The sequence below is a fragment of the Carassius carassius genome, chromosome 44 (genome assembly GCF_963082965.1).
Source record: "Carassius carassius chromosome 44, fCarCar2.1, whole genome shotgun sequence".
Taxonomy (NCBI): Eukaryota; Metazoa; Chordata; class Actinopteri; order Cypriniformes; family Cyprinidae; genus Carassius; species Carassius carassius.
This window is the reverse complement of record NC_081798.1, coordinates 5,350,060-5,367,905: the sequence shown is the minus strand read 5'-3', so window position 1 is coordinate 5,367,905 and position 17,846 is coordinate 5,350,060. Positions and strand designations below refer to the sequence as shown.

Genomic DNA, 17,846 nt, shown 5'->3' with positions numbered 1-17,846 from the left:
TACTAATCCGGTAAACAAAATTTCGTTTTTATTTTCAAACACACATACACGCAACTGCCATGTGATGGTTTGGAAGTTGTTTACAAAATGCATAGAACTAAATTCAACATGAAGTGAAATAAACGACAGCATATATGAATTAACAAACCCAATATTTTCATGTACAACATCTTTACAAAAAGCATTATTTTTTTAATCATATAAAAACTCAAAATTACCGTGTTCCTGGCGTGTAGTAACAAAATCCTATCAATGCTTTGACAACAGCTTTCAAGAAATAATTCACCCAAAAATTTAAATTTTTCTTTTTTTTTCACCTTTATGTTGTTGATTTCTATTTCTTGTTTATAACATAAAAGAAGAAATACCTGTTTTTGTCCACGCAATGAGTTAATGGTGCCCAAAACTGTTTGGATACCAACATTCTTCAAAATACCATCTTTTATATTCTACAGAAGAGTCAGTGAAGCAGGTTTAGACCGACATGACAAGTGTTTCATTTTTGGTGAACTATTCCTTTAACAATATCAATCTACTATGTTAATCAGCTGCCTTTGGGAACTGTACATAAAAAAAAAGTAAACTTACATTCTGGCATCAACAGTGTCAAGTCAGTGGCTCTTGAAAACTAGTGTCAAACACCTTTTTTATCACAACTAGTAACCTCAGGTCTTACTTTAGATAGAGAGTAACCAAAAGATATGAACATTATATGAAATGTTTGTTTACATGTTCTTCAAGTTGTCTGAATGCTGAAGCGGTCTTTATGAAGTGTCCATAACCAACAAAACACACCACATTATAGCTGCCAGTCATATTTATCCATCTAAGAGTTTGAGAATACTTTCTCTCTCTTTCAAAGCTTTCCAAGCCTGATCTTTCTCTTTTTTCGTTGGAGTGCGTTTCTTTTGCCTGGCTGCCATGATGCGACGGAATGCCTCCATAACCTCGTTATCAGCCACTCGAACCCGCTGTCGAAGCTCCTGTTTTCGCATTTCTTCCCGTGCCAACCTGCATGAACAGAGTGAAAAGTAAAAGTTGATGTTCCTAATCTCACATCAATCCTGGTATTTCACAAAGTATATGGGGGAAAAAAAATACTGTAGCAAAAGACATATCTAAATATACACACTTGACTGCTTCAATACAGCTCTCTAAGCTGTCATCTAAGTAAAACTACTATAGAAAGAAAATCCTAACTTGTCACATCAGACTGCTCCCTTTAACTCTTTGAAAGATTTCAGGCTTGTTTTCATGAGCTAGTCTTCATCTTGTGCTGACAGCAGTTTTGATCTGGATCTGAGACTCACTTGAGCAGCTCTTGCTTGCGCGAGCGGTTGTGAGCTGTAAGCGCTTTGAGTTCAGCCTGTCTTTTCTGCAGCTCGGCCAGCACCTCATCTTCAGACTCTCCTCCGACACCTTGCCTCTCATCAGAGTCCAGCAGCCCCTGAGACACCAGCTCCTCTCTTATACGAGCCTCCAGAGAGCGTGTGTGTGGCACACTGAGAGCAACAGAAAACAGAAAATTACACCTTTAAAATTTTCTATTTCAAAAACAAACAAAAAAATCTTACCAACCCAAACATTTGAATGGTAGTCTAAATAAGCAAGTGAACATCACTAACTGACTAAATCTTGAAATACAACTCATAAAAATAAAACATTTACCTGAAGGCTTTTCCCTGGCTACGAGGCGATGTACCAGCCCCATCATCCTTCCCTGGAATGTCTGGAATGGGGGAATCCTCCATAGGGGATATGATGTTTTCCTACATATTTGAAAAAGGCTTATTTAGAATGACTAAAACATAAGCTGAGCCAACTAAATATTGCACAACTTGTACTTATTTTAGCGCATGATGAGCCACTGACCTCAACAAGTGCTTGTAGAAGCCGCTGAGTAAGAGGGCCAAAGGGACAGCCGTCCTCTGGAGGTTCATGCTGAGACTCCGATTTCTTCAGCAAGGCATCTACATCTGTACAAACCAAAATAGGAGAAGATAAAAGATACAGATTTAAGACTAGACACAACAAAAAAATGACAATGTTGGAAACTCATTTTAAATCCTAGCATCACCTTTAGCATCCAGTTCAGAGAGAGGACCCATCATGCTTTTTTTCTTGTCATTGGCTCTCGCCCCCTCTCTTTGCTCCTCTAACAGGTCCTCTTGAGCCCAGCGTTGGGAATAGTGCTTTCCGAGGGCTGGGATCTGCAAAGAAAGCCAACAGTGAATGCTCAGATGTGAACAACCAACACAAAAGCCATGTAACATGCACTTCCCTGAATACAGAATCAGTTGAAGGAAGGTAAGAGAAAGCTGCAGTAATGTATTGCAGAAACTGGTTTCGGAAAGATCTTTACCTTGTAGTATTCAGCTTCATCATCAGCGGGTTTGAGCAGCTCTTCCAGAACTTTGATCTCTTCGTTTGTGATGTCTGCACAGTAAGGCTCCACCGAGGCCCAGAATCTGTTTTACACACATACATAACCACAAATGACTAAATATACTATCGTTCAAATGTTTGGGGTCTGTAGGATTTTTATGAATGTTTTTGAAAGAAGTCGCAACAAAACTTTAATTATTTAATCAAAAATACAGTAAAAATAGTATAAGGTATAATAATACTGTGAAATATTAACATTTTACAGTATTACAATAACTATTTTTCTAACTGAATAGAAGTATAAAATTAGTACTTTAGCTGTACTGAATCTTGAATATACTATAAAAGTTTCAAGAGTTACAAAAAAAGAGAACTTTTTCATGACATTCAAATTTTCTGAGATGCACCTGTATTTTAAAATGCTATTTATTTTTTTATTTAACTTCAATCTTTAGTGCCACAAGATCAATTTATTATTATTATCGATGTTGAAAACAGCTGTGCTTCTTATATTTAATAGTACTGTTATGTTTTTAAGTAGTAATACTTAATAATATTCATATTTTTGTTACATTTATTAATATATTCATGGAAAACGATATATTTGTTTGGTAAAATAGAAAGTTTAGAACAACCGCATTTATAAAAAAAAAAATAATAAATCTTGTGAATATTTCTGTTATATAAATGTCTTTACTGTCAATTCTTATCAATTTAATGCATTTAATTGCTGAATAAAATGTACAGCTTTGATCTGTGTTTAGATCATATTAAATCCACGTTTAAATTTTTTAAATAATATTTGATCTGTATTTAAATAACAATCTTTGACTGAATACTCATAACTTAATATGTCTCCTCTGGAATTAATAAAGTTTGAAATGAAAAAAAAAAGTATATCTAGGGTTTCTGTAGGAGACATGATGGCAAAACCTGATCTGTATCTTATATCTGATTATTCCAATAAATAAACATTATGCATCTTAGTTTCAACAAACCTGTTGGGAGCATCATTTTTAGGGTTGCGGGGTATATCTTGGGGGTCGACTTCAAATTCAAAGTCCTGCACCTTGGTCTGTATGTTCTTAGACTTCGGTCTACCTGGCCCAGGTCCGGGACCATGACTTCCTTTTCCATCAAGCTTCTGTTTTTTGGGCTTAGAATGGCGAGAAGAGGCTGCGAGATCTGGATCCTTCCCTAACTTCAGAAATCTTTTGTCTCCTTTTTTGTCCTGCCAGTCTGTAAGGATCTGAGAGTTTCAGAGAGCAAACATAAATCACTTCAGACGCTTTAGGCAGTAAGTGGGAGAAAGACAAATACCAAAAGACTGTTCACCTGTCTCTGTTCTTCCAGCGCCCTGAGACGACGACTCGCAGAGGACAGGAGTGTTTCCAGCTCCAGCTGGAGTGTGTCCAGCTCTTCAATGCCAATGCCATCGTCTTCTGAGCGGCTGAGTACTGCGGTGTAGCGTGGACACACTTTCACATGGTCCACAGGTTTGAAGTCATAATACTTCAGAGGGGGACAGTCCTTCAATTCACTCATCTTCTCAAGAACAGGAACCTATATCTGAGAAGAAGAAGAAAAAAAACAGTATTAGAAAAGGTCAGGGTTGTGTGGTTATGTGGTAAAAGCATGATTGAAAGTAAACAGTTAAATTGGACTGAGACGATACAAGCAAACCCAGAAGAGATGGACAACTGTAGATGTTATTTATAAGATTTTATAGCTGAAAACTAAACTCTTTTATGCATTGCAGTCCTATAATTTATTTCACTGTGTTATGTAATGAGCAGCCACAGCTAAAAGCTAACGTTAATTGCTAATTCTGCGGCATGCTGTTCAACCACAGAGAGCCGTTTGTTACACTTTATCAATAAATATATTAGATTACTTGCAATGAAAAGACATATGTCGCCAGTTAAACAATATGGTAAAACACCAAACATAACACTGAGTTCAAATAAGGCATTTATTCATAAAATATTATTGTTTACCTCCGATGATGGGGCATCCATTACTGACTGAACCATTATTTCAGCACGGGGGAGACAACTCGCCGATTAAGTTTTAATAACAATAACGTGTACAACAGTGGTTTTGGTATGAAAAAGGTTTGACCAATATTTATTTACTATTTGCAAACTCAATGTTCAGTATCAGATAAATACCCCCTCTCGGTAGTTAACATCCTCAAGTTAACATCGCAGCGTATCGAATGGTACATTCCTGACTGAAGCTCGTCCAAACGGTCCAAACCACTGACCTATAATAGAGTATAATCAAAATAAATTTGTATAGACTCTTGAGCTGTTTAAAACCAGAATTAAATTTTAAAAAGAGTTCAGGTTTATTTGAACACAGCGATATTTTAAGATCATATCATTTTTGACTACAGCGTATTTGACCTTTCGTGTTATTTGCCATATAAGGAAGAAAAAGTGAATAAAGGTAAGATTGCTACTGGGCTTGACCGTAATTATTAGAATAGATGTGAAACGATAACGGTCGTTTTGGTGTTTATATCTACTTCTCCTAGTTTAAGCGCTTAAGATAGAAACATGGGAATTTGTGTTTGATTTAAAACATATTTAATTATCTGTCATTTACTCTTATACATTTAAATCATAAGCTCAATAATGAACTTTCAAAACTCCACTTCTAATATGTGTATTACGGGAAAGTGAGAACGCAATACAGGCGTGTTTTCTGATTTCCAGGCGTCAGAGGCGTGGCGTGCGGACTTCCGTCTTCCTCCACAGACCTCATATAAAATGGTAAGAGATTTACATTTCTTAAAGTTCCTTAGATAGTTTTTTTTATGATAGTGCAAACAATCAAATAACTCAATAAACAGCCTTAGCGTCAACCATTTGCACGCGGTCACCGCGGTGTTTTCCGCTTTATTTGATCGAGTGATGTTAGTCTGTCTTGATTTATGCTAGCTGGCTAACGTCAGTGATTTTACATCAAAACCTATTTTTGGCAGATTGAAAACAGTAAATGCACATTACACTGCACATATACGATGTTTAATAACTGCTACATGTTTAATTCATTTAAAACAGCCAATAGTTGTCAATAAGTAACATTCAGTCGGTTGATTGACACTTCTCCTAAATGACTGACACGAGCTTGATGGAATGGCCAAATACAGAGATGCTCTCCCACCCACTGACAATCACCTTTCTGTGTTGTTGAGTATCATTTAATATCTGTTAGCTTATAGAATGAAGAGTTACATGTTCAACTTTTTTTTGTATGTAGACGGCAACATTGCGACCCTACTTGAATGCAGTGCGCGCCACTCTTCAAGCAGCCCTGTGTCTGGAGAACTTCTCCTCTCAGGTGGTGGAGAGACACAACAAGCCTGAGGTGGAAGTTAGGTGAGGAAATCACCAATAAAGCCTGCACCATTTGTATGTGTTATATATGATGTATTTTAATATATATGATCAATGCATGTCTTTCAATACAGGAGCAGCAAAGAGCTTCTGTTGCAGCCTGTGGTCATAAGCCGCAATGAGAAGGAGAAAGTTCTGATTGAGGGGTCCATAAACTCTGTGAGGGTCAGCATCGCTGTCAAACAGGTAAGACATTCAAGATGAACTGCGCAAGATCAATGTGTTTTTCTTGTTGTCATCTTCTAAAGATATTAATGGTTTTCTTAGGCTGATGAGATTGAGAAGATCCTGTGCCATAAATTTATGAGGTTCATGATGATGCGAGCAGAGAACTTCTTCATCCTACGGAGGAAACCTGTTGAGGTGAGCTCCTTTGTGAAGAACAAACCAGGGCTGAAAAAATATGTAATTTATTAAAACAAGCATGCATTAGTAATGGGAGAAACAAAGTTTTTCGATACTGTAAATCAATTGAATCAGTTGATTTGCAAACTGATTCACGTTTTGAAGGATTCGAAGCATAACACGCTGGTCAGAATAGTGTGAATGGCAAAGAAAACACACCCAAAATATGCATGAGAACACCTTTTACAAACCAAATGCAAAAAACTATATGCACTTACCAAATTATCTAATACCATTAAATAATAAGTGTCTGTATAATGTGTTATTTTATTCATTTGAAGTGCTTGTTTTGTTTGTTTCATTGAGAGCTCGGTTAACTAGGCTAATTGGAGACTGATCACTACAACACTTCCTTTTTATAATACAAATGTTTCTTTAGAATGTCTGTTAATTTCTAAAAATTACAGACATGATGTAGCAAAGCCTCATTTACTGAAATCATGTGACTTTGCCAGTTTGGTGCATGCTTCAAATCTTTTGTTCAAATGAAAATAAATAATTTTAAAGGTTTTCAAAAGCACCCATCACTAGCATGTATGTTTTTTTTTTTTGGTGGCATTATGGAAGTGTGAGGAAAAAATGCATGTTTATGTGTGAGAAATCTTACGACTTGAAATGCATAGCTGAATGATGTTGTGCATGTTGATTATATGAACTGTTAACAAGATTAACATGTTTTCTCATTTCCCTTTTTGTACTTTTCAGGGCTATGACATCAGCTTCCTCATTACCAACTTCCACACAGAACAGATGTACAAACACAAGCTGGTGGACTTTGTTATCCATTTCATGGAGGAGATCGACAAGGAGATCAGCGAGATGAAGCTGTCAGTCAATGCTCGGGCCCGAATTGTCGCAGAGGAATTCCTTAAGAATGTATGCATTTATATCAAATGTTTAAATAAGTGGAAAATGTTTTTTTTTTTATTTGACTGTTTTTATATTTTTTTTTGTTTTAGTTCTGAGGATCCTTGTCTGCATTCCAAATACCCATCAGAGATTGGTGTTGCTTTGGTTCTTGTGGACAAAAACATTCAACGTTTTTCAAATCTCCACGGAGCAAAGGGGAAAGAGTTTATTAGTCAGCAACCAAGCAAGAAGATCTACAGGAACAACTGGCCAGTCTTGCAGCACTATATATGCAGTCCCCTTTGCCTTCTGTTCAAGGTGCTCCTTGTGCCCATGGATATTAAAAATATTACATTTAGTCAAGAATTTATTACACTCGTTTTCTGTTGTTAGGGGAAAAAAATGAAAAGAAAACACAGTCAAGGCAGGTCCTTAAAAGTATTACCTGTAATTAATATTGATGGGCACAGGAATCTTGTTGGACTGTAGTTTTTTTGTTGTCTTTTATATACATGTACTCACATGCTTTCATTTTTGTTACAATGGGGGGAAAAAATCAGGAATTAATTCAATGTTAAAGAGAGAAAAAAAAGAAAAGAAAATGGGTGTTTATATTTTGGCACTGCTAAACTCCAATATTATAACTATACAACAACAAAAACCTGTGTAAAACATCATGACAATAAATTCAATAAAAATATATTGTGCTTTCTGTATCTCTTGTGATTTATTTTCAGATTGCATTCACATATCATTTTCTAAATTGCACCTTTTCTGGTAGTTTATTCTCTTTTGATTGTGCTTTCTAGCCACGTATATACATTGATCTTTTTTTCAGTTTTAGTTCTTATTTAACACCTTTTTTTCTGATACAATACCATCTGAAATTTATTGAGCCAAGTTAAAACATTGCCAGCGCAGCAATAGCACTTCAACGGACGAAGACACAGTTATGACAAAATTAGCATTTTTTTAGTCTTCGTGAGTCATAAAGTCTTAAATGACTGTAAAGAGTTTAAGAAAATTATGAAAATGACTATAATTAATAGTTAAAATTGAGAGAACAATTTCAGTACTTGGTATCAATACTTCATTAATTATAGACTACTTAGTAAAAAGATACAGCCATTAAAAACATATTTAAAATATACTATCTTTATGTCTCTACATTAATTTGGAGGTTCAATGTGAAATTATGACAATATAAACATGCCATCAATCATGATTAATTACAGAAAAATGTGTAATTGACTATTTTATAAATTGACAGACAGCACTAATGTTAATTTTTTTATTTTAGATTTCAGTTTAATTTCAAATTTTATAGGTCCACCCAGAAAGAGATCCGAACGGCCTCCACCCTCTTTTCAGTTTAATAATCCGGCCCTCAAATGAATGCTAGATGTATAGTCCTTATAATAATTCATTAATATAAGTGCAAAAAAAAAAAGTAACAAATACACACTGCAAACTGTGAAACAGGCATAACACGATAACCGTTTGCCGAAAACATGCAAAGGACAAGAATCTCAAGGTTTTTTTAGGGACAAAAAAATAAGACACTTTTCTTGTAAGTAGAGGACAAATTAAAAACACTGTAAGTATGTTTAATTGGTGTAACTGACTTTTTTTATTGCACTAAAGAGGACATCATAACAGCACAACCAATCATCTCATGGTTAGTAAAATCTTAAAATATTTTTTGTAATTAGCAAAAAAGAAAAAGCTTGTCTTCACTGCTTGACAAAAGCAGTCTTGTAGAATTGAATGAACGTTAGAATGATTTGCTAAATTTTTTGTTTTTCAGGATTCGCTGTTGTTTATTTCCTGCTGCTCTGAACAAAAGTGACATTTCCATGGATTGTCTGGGAATAGCAAGAGCTTTAAATGCATTTAGATAGTGTGATGATGCATCATTTTGTGGACTCATTTATTTATTAATGCGAACGTCCGAGTGAAATTAATAAATACACAAAATGATGCATAAAGGATGTACATAAATTAGTTTGTACTTTTTTAACCGTTATAGGCCTATATTTTAGGTATAAGTAATAATAACTTTTATTTAGTTTTATTGTAAAAAAAAAAAAAAAGAAAAGAAAGAAAAGAAAAAAAAGCATAAATTTAAACAAATTAACTGTTAACATGTTTTTCTCATTTACCTGCCACGCCCCCAACGATTTGGTGGTTGCGATCATGAGCGTTGAACTCATAAATACAGTCTTTGCTACATGATTTGAACGAGCATCAGTGTTTTAGAGCCACTAAAAACCAAATATAGGCTACGGTATCTGCAGCTGACTAAAACTGCAATTAAAGGCTGGCTCCAAAAGGTAGTCAATCCCATAGACTCCCCAAGTTAAAATGCTTTAAAGCAGAAAAAAAACGTTTACTGCCTGGTAAAAAAATAAATAAATAAATAAAAAAAAAATATATATATATATAAAATAAAAAATATATATATATATATAGCCAGCCTTTTATATATATATATATATATATATATTGGTTCTGTATAGCAAATTTTGCCCTTTATAACAATTGTGAGGGGGGTGAATTGTTTTTATAACTCACTCTCAAGCCTTGAAGTTTTTGCATAATTAAGGGCGTGGCCACTTGAGTGACAGGATTGCAGCAACTGACACTGCCAGCGAGTTAGGTGGGCGCGGCTTCAGCAACCAGCTCCCGCCTTTTTTGCCCATTGCCCATTTCCGATGATCGCGGTGACGCGCTGCCAAGATGGCGACGGCCCGCTCCGCCACTTTGAGCGTCACATACCATAGACAGTAAAAGAAATGGACACTGCGAACCCATTGGATTCAACCTGTTTTTATACTATGGATACAGTCTATGGATTCAACGGAGACAAGTGAAGTCAATTAGAAGCACGCACTTCGTTGGTGGTCGAGCGTACTGCGCAGACTCAAACTGAGCTTGATGACGTAGATGTCACGTGAGTAACCTGTCTGACAATTGTAAGTCTTCTAATAGCTGTGCCAAGAGAAATCTGAATCACCCACCGAATTTTGCAGAGAAGGCGAGCGTGAACAGGAACAGATTTTGGTAAGTATTCTGATTAATTATCTCCCTTGACTTTATGCCTCCGCGTCCCCCCGATAGCCTCATAGACAGTAAAAGATTGCCTGCGAACTTCTCCTCCTGTCCATACGGTAATTTCTCTACTGTGGGACATAGAGTCGCAGGGTATGACATAATCGTTAGCCTATTTTTTTTTTTATTATTTTTTTTACAAAAACTGCTTCTACGGGACCATAACGTAAGATACAAGGTAATGGAGCCTTTTATACATTTTCGTGTTCTTTTAGAAATAATGAATGGACAAATGGAGTCTTTAAATGCCTCAGATGTAAAGTTATTCGCTGTCAAAGTGACGCCAAAATGAATGGGAGTCAATGGAATGCTAACAGCAGGTGGGGGTCCACTAGCCAATGGCGGCGCCCAGGGCTGCTTCAATAAAATATGAAACCCTGCCCCCCTGTAAAAAACTCTCTTCAGAAATTTACGGGTGACGTCACGGACACTACGTCCATGGTTTTAGACGGGGCTTGAGGTTGTGTGACATTTCTTTCCTCTTCTGTGGCACAGACTCACTAGAAAAAGAATCCTGCCAAGAGACTGCGACAGCCACAGCAGGATGCCACATCCCTGTCTGTGCAAAGGGATCCAGCTGACCCCACAGCAATTCACATGAGGATTAATGTAACCGTAGGCCTAGTGAGAGACACTTTACATGCAGGTGGTTTTGGTGGGCAGCTTGTTTTTGTTCTTTTGACTGGTTTAAAAGGCACTGTATATCTGTGACCATCAAAAAAAGACTAACCTGTATCTCATGGGAACTCATAACATTTGTTTTATGAAGTATAGTGCAATACAAAAGTAACAAGTATTTTGAGATAACAATCTGAATAAGTATGTGTTTTAAAAATATGGTATTTAATTTAAATATTTATATAACACACACACACACACACACACACACACATATATATATATATATATATATATATATATATATATATATATATATATATATATATATAAGAATATGATTAAAATATTTGCATTTGGTTTTCTTGTTAAGTTCTCTGGCTCTGTTATCTGATGTGGCATTATCATGTGAAAGGGTTATTTGTGTTAGTGGTTGACGTGTGTATGTTGGTCTGCGAGCATTGTGATAGTTTTTTTCTAAATGCATGGCCCTGGCCAGGGCTTTGGTGTTTGTAAGTCAATACTCAGGCTTTTGAACGCCACCCACATTTTGCACACATGCCTTCACTACAGATGTCATCACGTATATCTAACCTTCACAGTTAGCTTTTGCAGTTCTTTTAATTTGGTGTCTTTTTTTCAGCAAGTGCGGAAGTTGCACAAAACTTGTTGAAACCTTAATCTATCTTGTCAGACTCAAAATAATGAGTGCTATAGTTTAAAGAATTAAGGCTTAATATCCCTTAACCCTTGACTCTTCCTTGCTCTCAGAATCTTGCATAGATATATTGCCGATGTGCCACCCATTGTTAAGTGTGTGTGAAGCAAGTATTTAACCTATTTTGGGGCAATTGTAAAAAAAAGTTTTCTGATAGGGTGTGGTATAGGGGTTAGGTTGCTCATAACTTGCTGTATAAAAAGCAGAAGTCTATACATTTAGATTGCTAAATACACACATTTGTAAAGTACTCCATAAGTATCCATTTATATACTTTCAGTCAGAAGTGTTTCTGATTCTGATCTTTAAAAAAAAGTTATCCAAAGGTGTATGCTTAAATGCTTAAAAATACTTTAAATTATACCTACATATTTTCAAAACTTAAATCAGATTGATTGTAATGGGTGAGTAAAATATAAAATAACTGCTTCAGTTGAAATACAAACATCAGACAGCAGAGGACGCTAAACAACCATGGAGTACAGAGGTGATGCACTTTCTTTGTCAAATCTGCAGCTCATCTGTGAGCTTGTTTAATGATGGGCTCATATTACAGCCAGTGACATCTTGGACCCCAGACACGTGTGCTGTCACCACCATAAATCCCAGCACCATATACAGCTCGAATGACCCAGCCACAGAGAAGAATTAGGGGATGTGCGCAACGACTAATTTGACAGTCGTTTAAAAAGAAGTTTTGTATCTGACTAGTCGACTAGTCTAAAAGCAAGAAACCCTCAAAAGATGGCAAGAAAAAAAAAAAAAACTTTTTGCATGCGTATATATATATATATATATATATACATGGGGAAGTCGTGGCCTAATGGTTAGAGAGTCGGACTCCCAATCGAAAGGTTGTGAGTTCGAGGTTGTGAGTTCGAGTCCCGTGCCGGCAGGAATTGTGGGTGGGGGGAGTGCATGTACAGTTCTCTCTCCACCTTCAAAACCATGACTTAGGTGCCCTTGAGCAAGGCATCGAACCCCCAACTGCTCCCCGGGCGCCGCAGCATAAATGGCTGCCCACTGCTCCGGGTGTGTGCTCACAGTGTGTGTGTGTGTGTGTGTGTTCACTGCTCTGTGTGTGTGCACTTCAGATGGGTTAAATGCAGAGCACAAATTCTGAGTATGGGTCACCATACTTGGCTGAATGTCACTTCACTATCACTATCACTATATATATATATATATATATATATATATATATATGTATATGTATGTATAGCCTAGCCTACTTTTGAAATACTTATTCTATGAATCACACTGTCAATGACTTCTGCTAAAATGTAGGTCACAATTATGCTGTACACGTTATCATCATTTAATTTTAGGCGGTTGTTTAAAAAACAAAAAAACTAAACAAATTATTCAAATAAGCTGGGGAAATGCAGAGCAATGGAAAATCAATCAATTGACTGACAGAATTCTTCATCTTCAAATAACCTTAGCCAACATATTAAATCACAAGTCAAAAACAATAGGAAATTGTATCAAGGAATAGCATTAAAACGGCTTTTAAAAACATACTTCATCATGTAGGCCTAGGCTATATCATCTAAAAACAAAACGGAAAAAAAGAAATACAGGACCTGAGGCGATTAACAATTTTTGCACTTGAAAAAGCATGCTCTGTGGGAACCAGAGGGAAAACCGATCGTTTTGTGTCTTTACACATCAATGTATCGTCACGAGCCACATGGTTTAATTTGTTTTTGTTTGTGTATGTTTTTTTGTTTAGGTGTTTTTTTAGTTTTAGTGTAGCCTATGTTTTAGCCGTGATTCCCTTCCACTTACATTTTAAGACTGACAGACTGCAACCGTTTCAGTTAAAAATCTCAGTTTGTGTTCTACTGAAGATACAGTCATCTACATCTTGGATGCCCTGGGGGTAAGCAGATAAACATCAAATGTACATTTTTGGGTGAACTATCCCTTTAAAGGCATAGTTCACCCCAAAATTTTATTTTAAATATTGTTTTGAACTGATATTTTGTATGTTTGATCCTCAAAGGTAACGGTTAAGTTAAACTGCATAAGGGTGAATAAATGTTTACAGAATTTGGGTAAACTATAACTTTAAAGGTATCACGCATTGACTGATTTTTTTTGCTTTTCTGGATTTGAATGTGAATTAAGATGGCAAACAGGAACTACCTGTTAAATTCATTTTACTTCATTTTCTATTCAGTAAACTGCATTTACTTTCATCCCAATTCTAACTTCAACTCTACTTTCTGTGGGGTGTGAACATTTTATTTTAGATTTTGAAAAAGACCAACACACAATTTGAAGTGCACCAGAGTTTAGCATTTAGGATTAAGGGTTTGGTCTGATCCATAACCCTAAGTATGAGCAGTAGTGATTAGTAATTACCAGCTTCTTCTTCTACTGCTTCCTCCTTTTGTGTCCTCTGCCCCTCACGAGAAGACCAACAGATGTCCCTTTCTAACAAACAGCACAGCTGGCCTGAGCTCAGGAAGGACCATATTTGTGTGGAAGTGTGCATCAGGTCAGGACTATGTTCTGTTGCCAGGGGAACAGTAGGAAGTGGAGTTTCCTGGTCCCAGAGAGTGGAGAAAGATAGAGAGACCCTGTTTGTTGTGTTCTGAGGTGAAAAAGGGCGGCTGAAACGCCAAGAATAGACTCACTTGCTCTTTGTTGTTTGAATGGCTTCTCTGAATCACACATTACATTAGATGCTATCGATCTACTGATGTGGTCATGTGGGGGCCATTTATGCCATTATATTGATGAGAGAGGTTTGTTTATGGTCAGCCAGGTAAAAATAGAAAGTCTGATCGCTTTGAAAAGCAATAGCACATCTCTGCTCCTCAAGCCACATGATTTGTGGTAGCATTCATGTCGAGTTACACGTTGTAATGTGTAGGTTTGGGAGTTTGTTCAGATCAATAATAGTTTTTTTTTATATGTCAGTTTCATGTTTCATTTTTAGATTTCTTCAATCTGTCAAAATATTTTGTCCAAGTACTAAAATGTTTTTTATTTTATATTTTTAAATTTTCTATTATAGTTTCAGTTTTGGGTTTCATGATGATGGATATTATAAATATTTGATATGTATTTTTTATTTATCAATATCTGATGATTTAATTGTAAATGCTTCTTTCCCTTATTGAAGTTTTGATGATTAAAATGTATTTTTATTTTTATATATATATATATACAAAATCATATGAAATTGAGCATTTTAGTATTCTGTCAACAAGGATTATAATATTGGTGCATCATCCCTAATTTTGATCATTTAATAAATAATTTTGATGATGTCTACAAAAAACAATGTGCATCCAAAAAGTGACACTTGTGTCACTTTTACCACAAATAAGCTACAAAAACAGTATGATTTATACTTCTATAGGCCCTTAAAATGACAGCTAATGTTCAGTTGATGGTGTATAGTGTGGAAATGTTTGACAGGAGGCTTTAAAACAATGTCATCTTCAAAACAGCCAATGACCCAGTGAACTTCATCTCCATATCCCATCATTTTGACTGGCAGTTACTCTGGAGTTATGAGCAATAGCTCATTTCACAGATCCAATAAAATTCTCCACCAGACAGATCCCATCAGCCCAATAGTGTGTCACTGCAAACCAAATCAGACAAAGCACATAAATTACTCCGTCATCCTCTGGGTCTAACGACACTGGATTATTAGTCTCCAGCCTTCTCTTACAGTGTATGCTGTTTTCAAGGACACGGATAATAGACGTCATGATGGTGTTCAATTGTGTCTTTGATCTCTTGCTATAACAATTAAATCTATTTAAAAGGAAAAGCCCTCCTTTTGTGGGTAAACAACATTAGAGGGGTCTATATATGAAGATGTCATTAGTGAGGGTTGGAAGTGTGTGTGTGTGTGTGTGTGTGTGCGTAGGGGGGGTCACAGAGGAATGTGGACTGATTAATTTCAGACTGAATCTGATTCATCATAGCCTGTAACTCGATTGCACTTTAAAAAGGTGCTCCTCTCGAGAAGCCAATCCAGTTCTATTCAGGCCAAATCCATCTCCCAAGGACAGTCAAATCAGTTCCTCTGCTGCTCCATGTGCTGCTTAGAAACTCACACAAGATGACCAGGAGACTGTGGACTTATAATCTAGCAAGATAAAGGGTATTGACAGTTTCTGTTGTAAATCTTAATTTGCTTTAACACTGTGACACGAAACACATTTTATTCACCATTTGAGATGACAAAGAGAATGAGTTGAACTAATCAACATAAACTTAGCCATTAACAAAGGTGGACATAAAAACAAATCTCTTTTGAGTCAGAAGTCATAACACCAGCGTGTATATAAATGAATATCTGAATGTCTATTAGTTTTGACAAATGTGTTATGGTGTCATCTTTGGACAATGTATGTATTGCTTCTAAATACAACAATATTTGTTAATGACACAGATGGTTAGTATAGTTGAGGAGACTGGGGCTAGTTATTTTGGAAGCCCGTTTCTGCCACGGAATAAACAATTTAAAAAGGTAATGCAACTTTTTATCTCGCAAATTCAGACTTTTTTTTCTCCGAATTGCGTAATATAAACTCACAATTCTGAGAAATGAAGTCAATTGCGACTTTTTGTGAGTTAATAAACTTGCAATTGTGAGAACATATCTTTTTTTCTCCTCAGAACTGGACTTTATAACTCACAATTGCGAGTTTCTATCTCACAGTTCTAAGAAAAAAAGACAGAATTGCGAGTGTATTAGGGAATTCTGACTTTATTTCTCGCAATTGTGCTACAGAATACAGTTATTTGTGTAATTAGCCCCAGTATCCCTGATTCAAAGAATAATGTCAGATGATACATATGTTCGAGGACTGCTACTGAATTTATTCAGTCACTGTAGATGTTGTCTAAAAAAAAAACTGAGGCACTGTTGTTTCTTTTTTTTGCAAAACCTTACAAATCATTCAATCCACCTGCAGGTTTTTTTTTGCAAGTGAGAAATCACATCCATATATCAACAACTGACAATACAAGATTCCTGGTTAGTCAACAAAAAAGAAATCACTCTAGTGGAAAGAAAAAAAAACACAAATACAGAATGCAGAGGTTAACTGGAATTACAATATATACATGATTAAATGGCAGTGTCCTGAAATGTCTTGGATGCTGTTCACACAGGACACATTCTTTTATTTCTTTGCTCTGATTAGTTAATGATTTGTCTATGTATATGTAAAATACTGAGGACGATTGTCTTGTTTTTTTAGCACTTCTCACAATGTACATTGCAGATGTTGATGCCACATTATTCTGTTCTCTACTGTGTTGTGTCTAGCTGGTTTAGAAGATTTTCTTTGCAAACAACTTAGAATTTGGCATTAATGTCGCCACCCACATTTTAGAACAGGCTTGACTTATATGCGTATATCAGGGATAGGCAACTCCGGTCCTGGAGGGCCACTATCCTGCAGAGTTTAGCTTCAGCCCTCATAAAATCTCACCTGTCTGTATCTATCTAGTAATCCCGAAAACACTGATTGCCTTGTTCAGGTGTGTTTAATTAGGGTTGGAGCTAAACTGCAGGATAGTGGCCCTCCAGGGCTGGGCCTCCCTGGTGTATATGATGCCTTACAATGCTAAGTAGCTAGAAAACACACTAGATTTCTTTACACAGATTTTGGGTCTGCTACACTGGTGCACTACTAGGACTAGACTGGATTTCTGAAAAAAGAAAGAAAATTTTGTCATTCTTATCCTCATGTTGTTCCAAACCTGCATGATTTTTCTTTTCTCTTTTCTTGTGGAAAACCATCAAATATATTTTTAAAATGTCTCTGTACAATAAAAGTCAATGTAATCAGATGTTGTTTAGACCCTGATGTTCTTTAAAATATCACTTTACATTAAGGTCTTATTTGTTAACATTTTTTTTACATTATTTATTTTATTTTAGTTGATAAAAATAAATACAATTGGTCATTGCTTATGTTTATTCATATAGTGCATTACATGGATAGTTCACCCAAAAATGAAATTTATCCCATGATTTTCATTTTTGGCTGAACTAACCATTTATCTAATGTTTATTTATACTTGTAAAAGCTGTAGAAATTTTGTCCATTGTTAGAGCAGTTCATGTAGACCAACGTCAACAAATTAAACCATATTGTAAAATGTTAGTAAAATATTTTATTATCTTCCATAGAAGAAATTAAGTCATACAGGTTTGACATGAGGATGAATAAATTGACAGAATTTTCTTTTTTTAGGTGAACTATCCCTTTATCCCTTTACAGAATGGTCACAATCAACACATGACCTTTGGCTTTGAAGAGGTCCACAGGTGTTTGTCAAAGAGCCACTACTTTGACTACCATGACTACTAC

The 17,846-nt window shown here is 35.9% G+C and overlaps 2 protein-coding genes across 3 annotated transcripts; one reads left to right on the top strand and one right to left on the bottom strand.

The window, feature by feature from the left end:
- Positions 1-473: 473 nt before the first annotated feature.
- Positions 474-5,585, bottom strand: LOC132126779 (transcriptional adapter 3). Of its 2 annotated transcripts, none has more exons than XM_059538275.1 (9): positions 5,571-5,585; positions 3,721-3,954; positions 3,384-3,634; positions 2,363-2,468; positions 2,078-2,210; positions 1,873-1,976; positions 1,669-1,769; positions 1,311-1,502; positions 474-1,011 (listed from the first exon to the last, which is right to left on the bottom strand). In XM_059538275.1, the coding sequence occupies exons 2-9, from the start codon at positions 3,928-3,930 to the stop codon at positions 819-821; spliced, it is 1,290 nt and encodes a 429-aa protein (XP_059394258.1). In that variant the 5' UTR covers positions 3,931-3,954; positions 5,571-5,585; the 3' UTR covers positions 474-818. The 2 variants fall into 2 exon arrangements, with proteins under 2 accessions (XP_059394258.1, XP_059394257.1); XM_059538274.1 differs by lacking the exon at positions 5,571-5,585 and adding an exon at positions 4,383-4,501.
- Positions 4,687-7,759, top strand: LOC132126780 (actin-related protein 2/3 complex subunit 4). The gene is made up of 7 exons (XM_059538276.1): positions 4,687-4,836; positions 5,106-5,162; positions 5,653-5,771; positions 5,864-5,975; positions 6,057-6,152; positions 6,900-7,070; positions 7,154-7,759. Exons 2-7 carry the CDS (start codon positions 5,160-5,162, stop codon positions 7,157-7,159), a joined length of 507 nt encoding a protein of 168 aa, XP_059394259.1. The 5' UTR covers positions 4,687-4,836; positions 5,106-5,159; the 3' UTR covers positions 7,160-7,759.
- Positions 7,760-17,846: the final 10,087 nt, after the last annotated feature.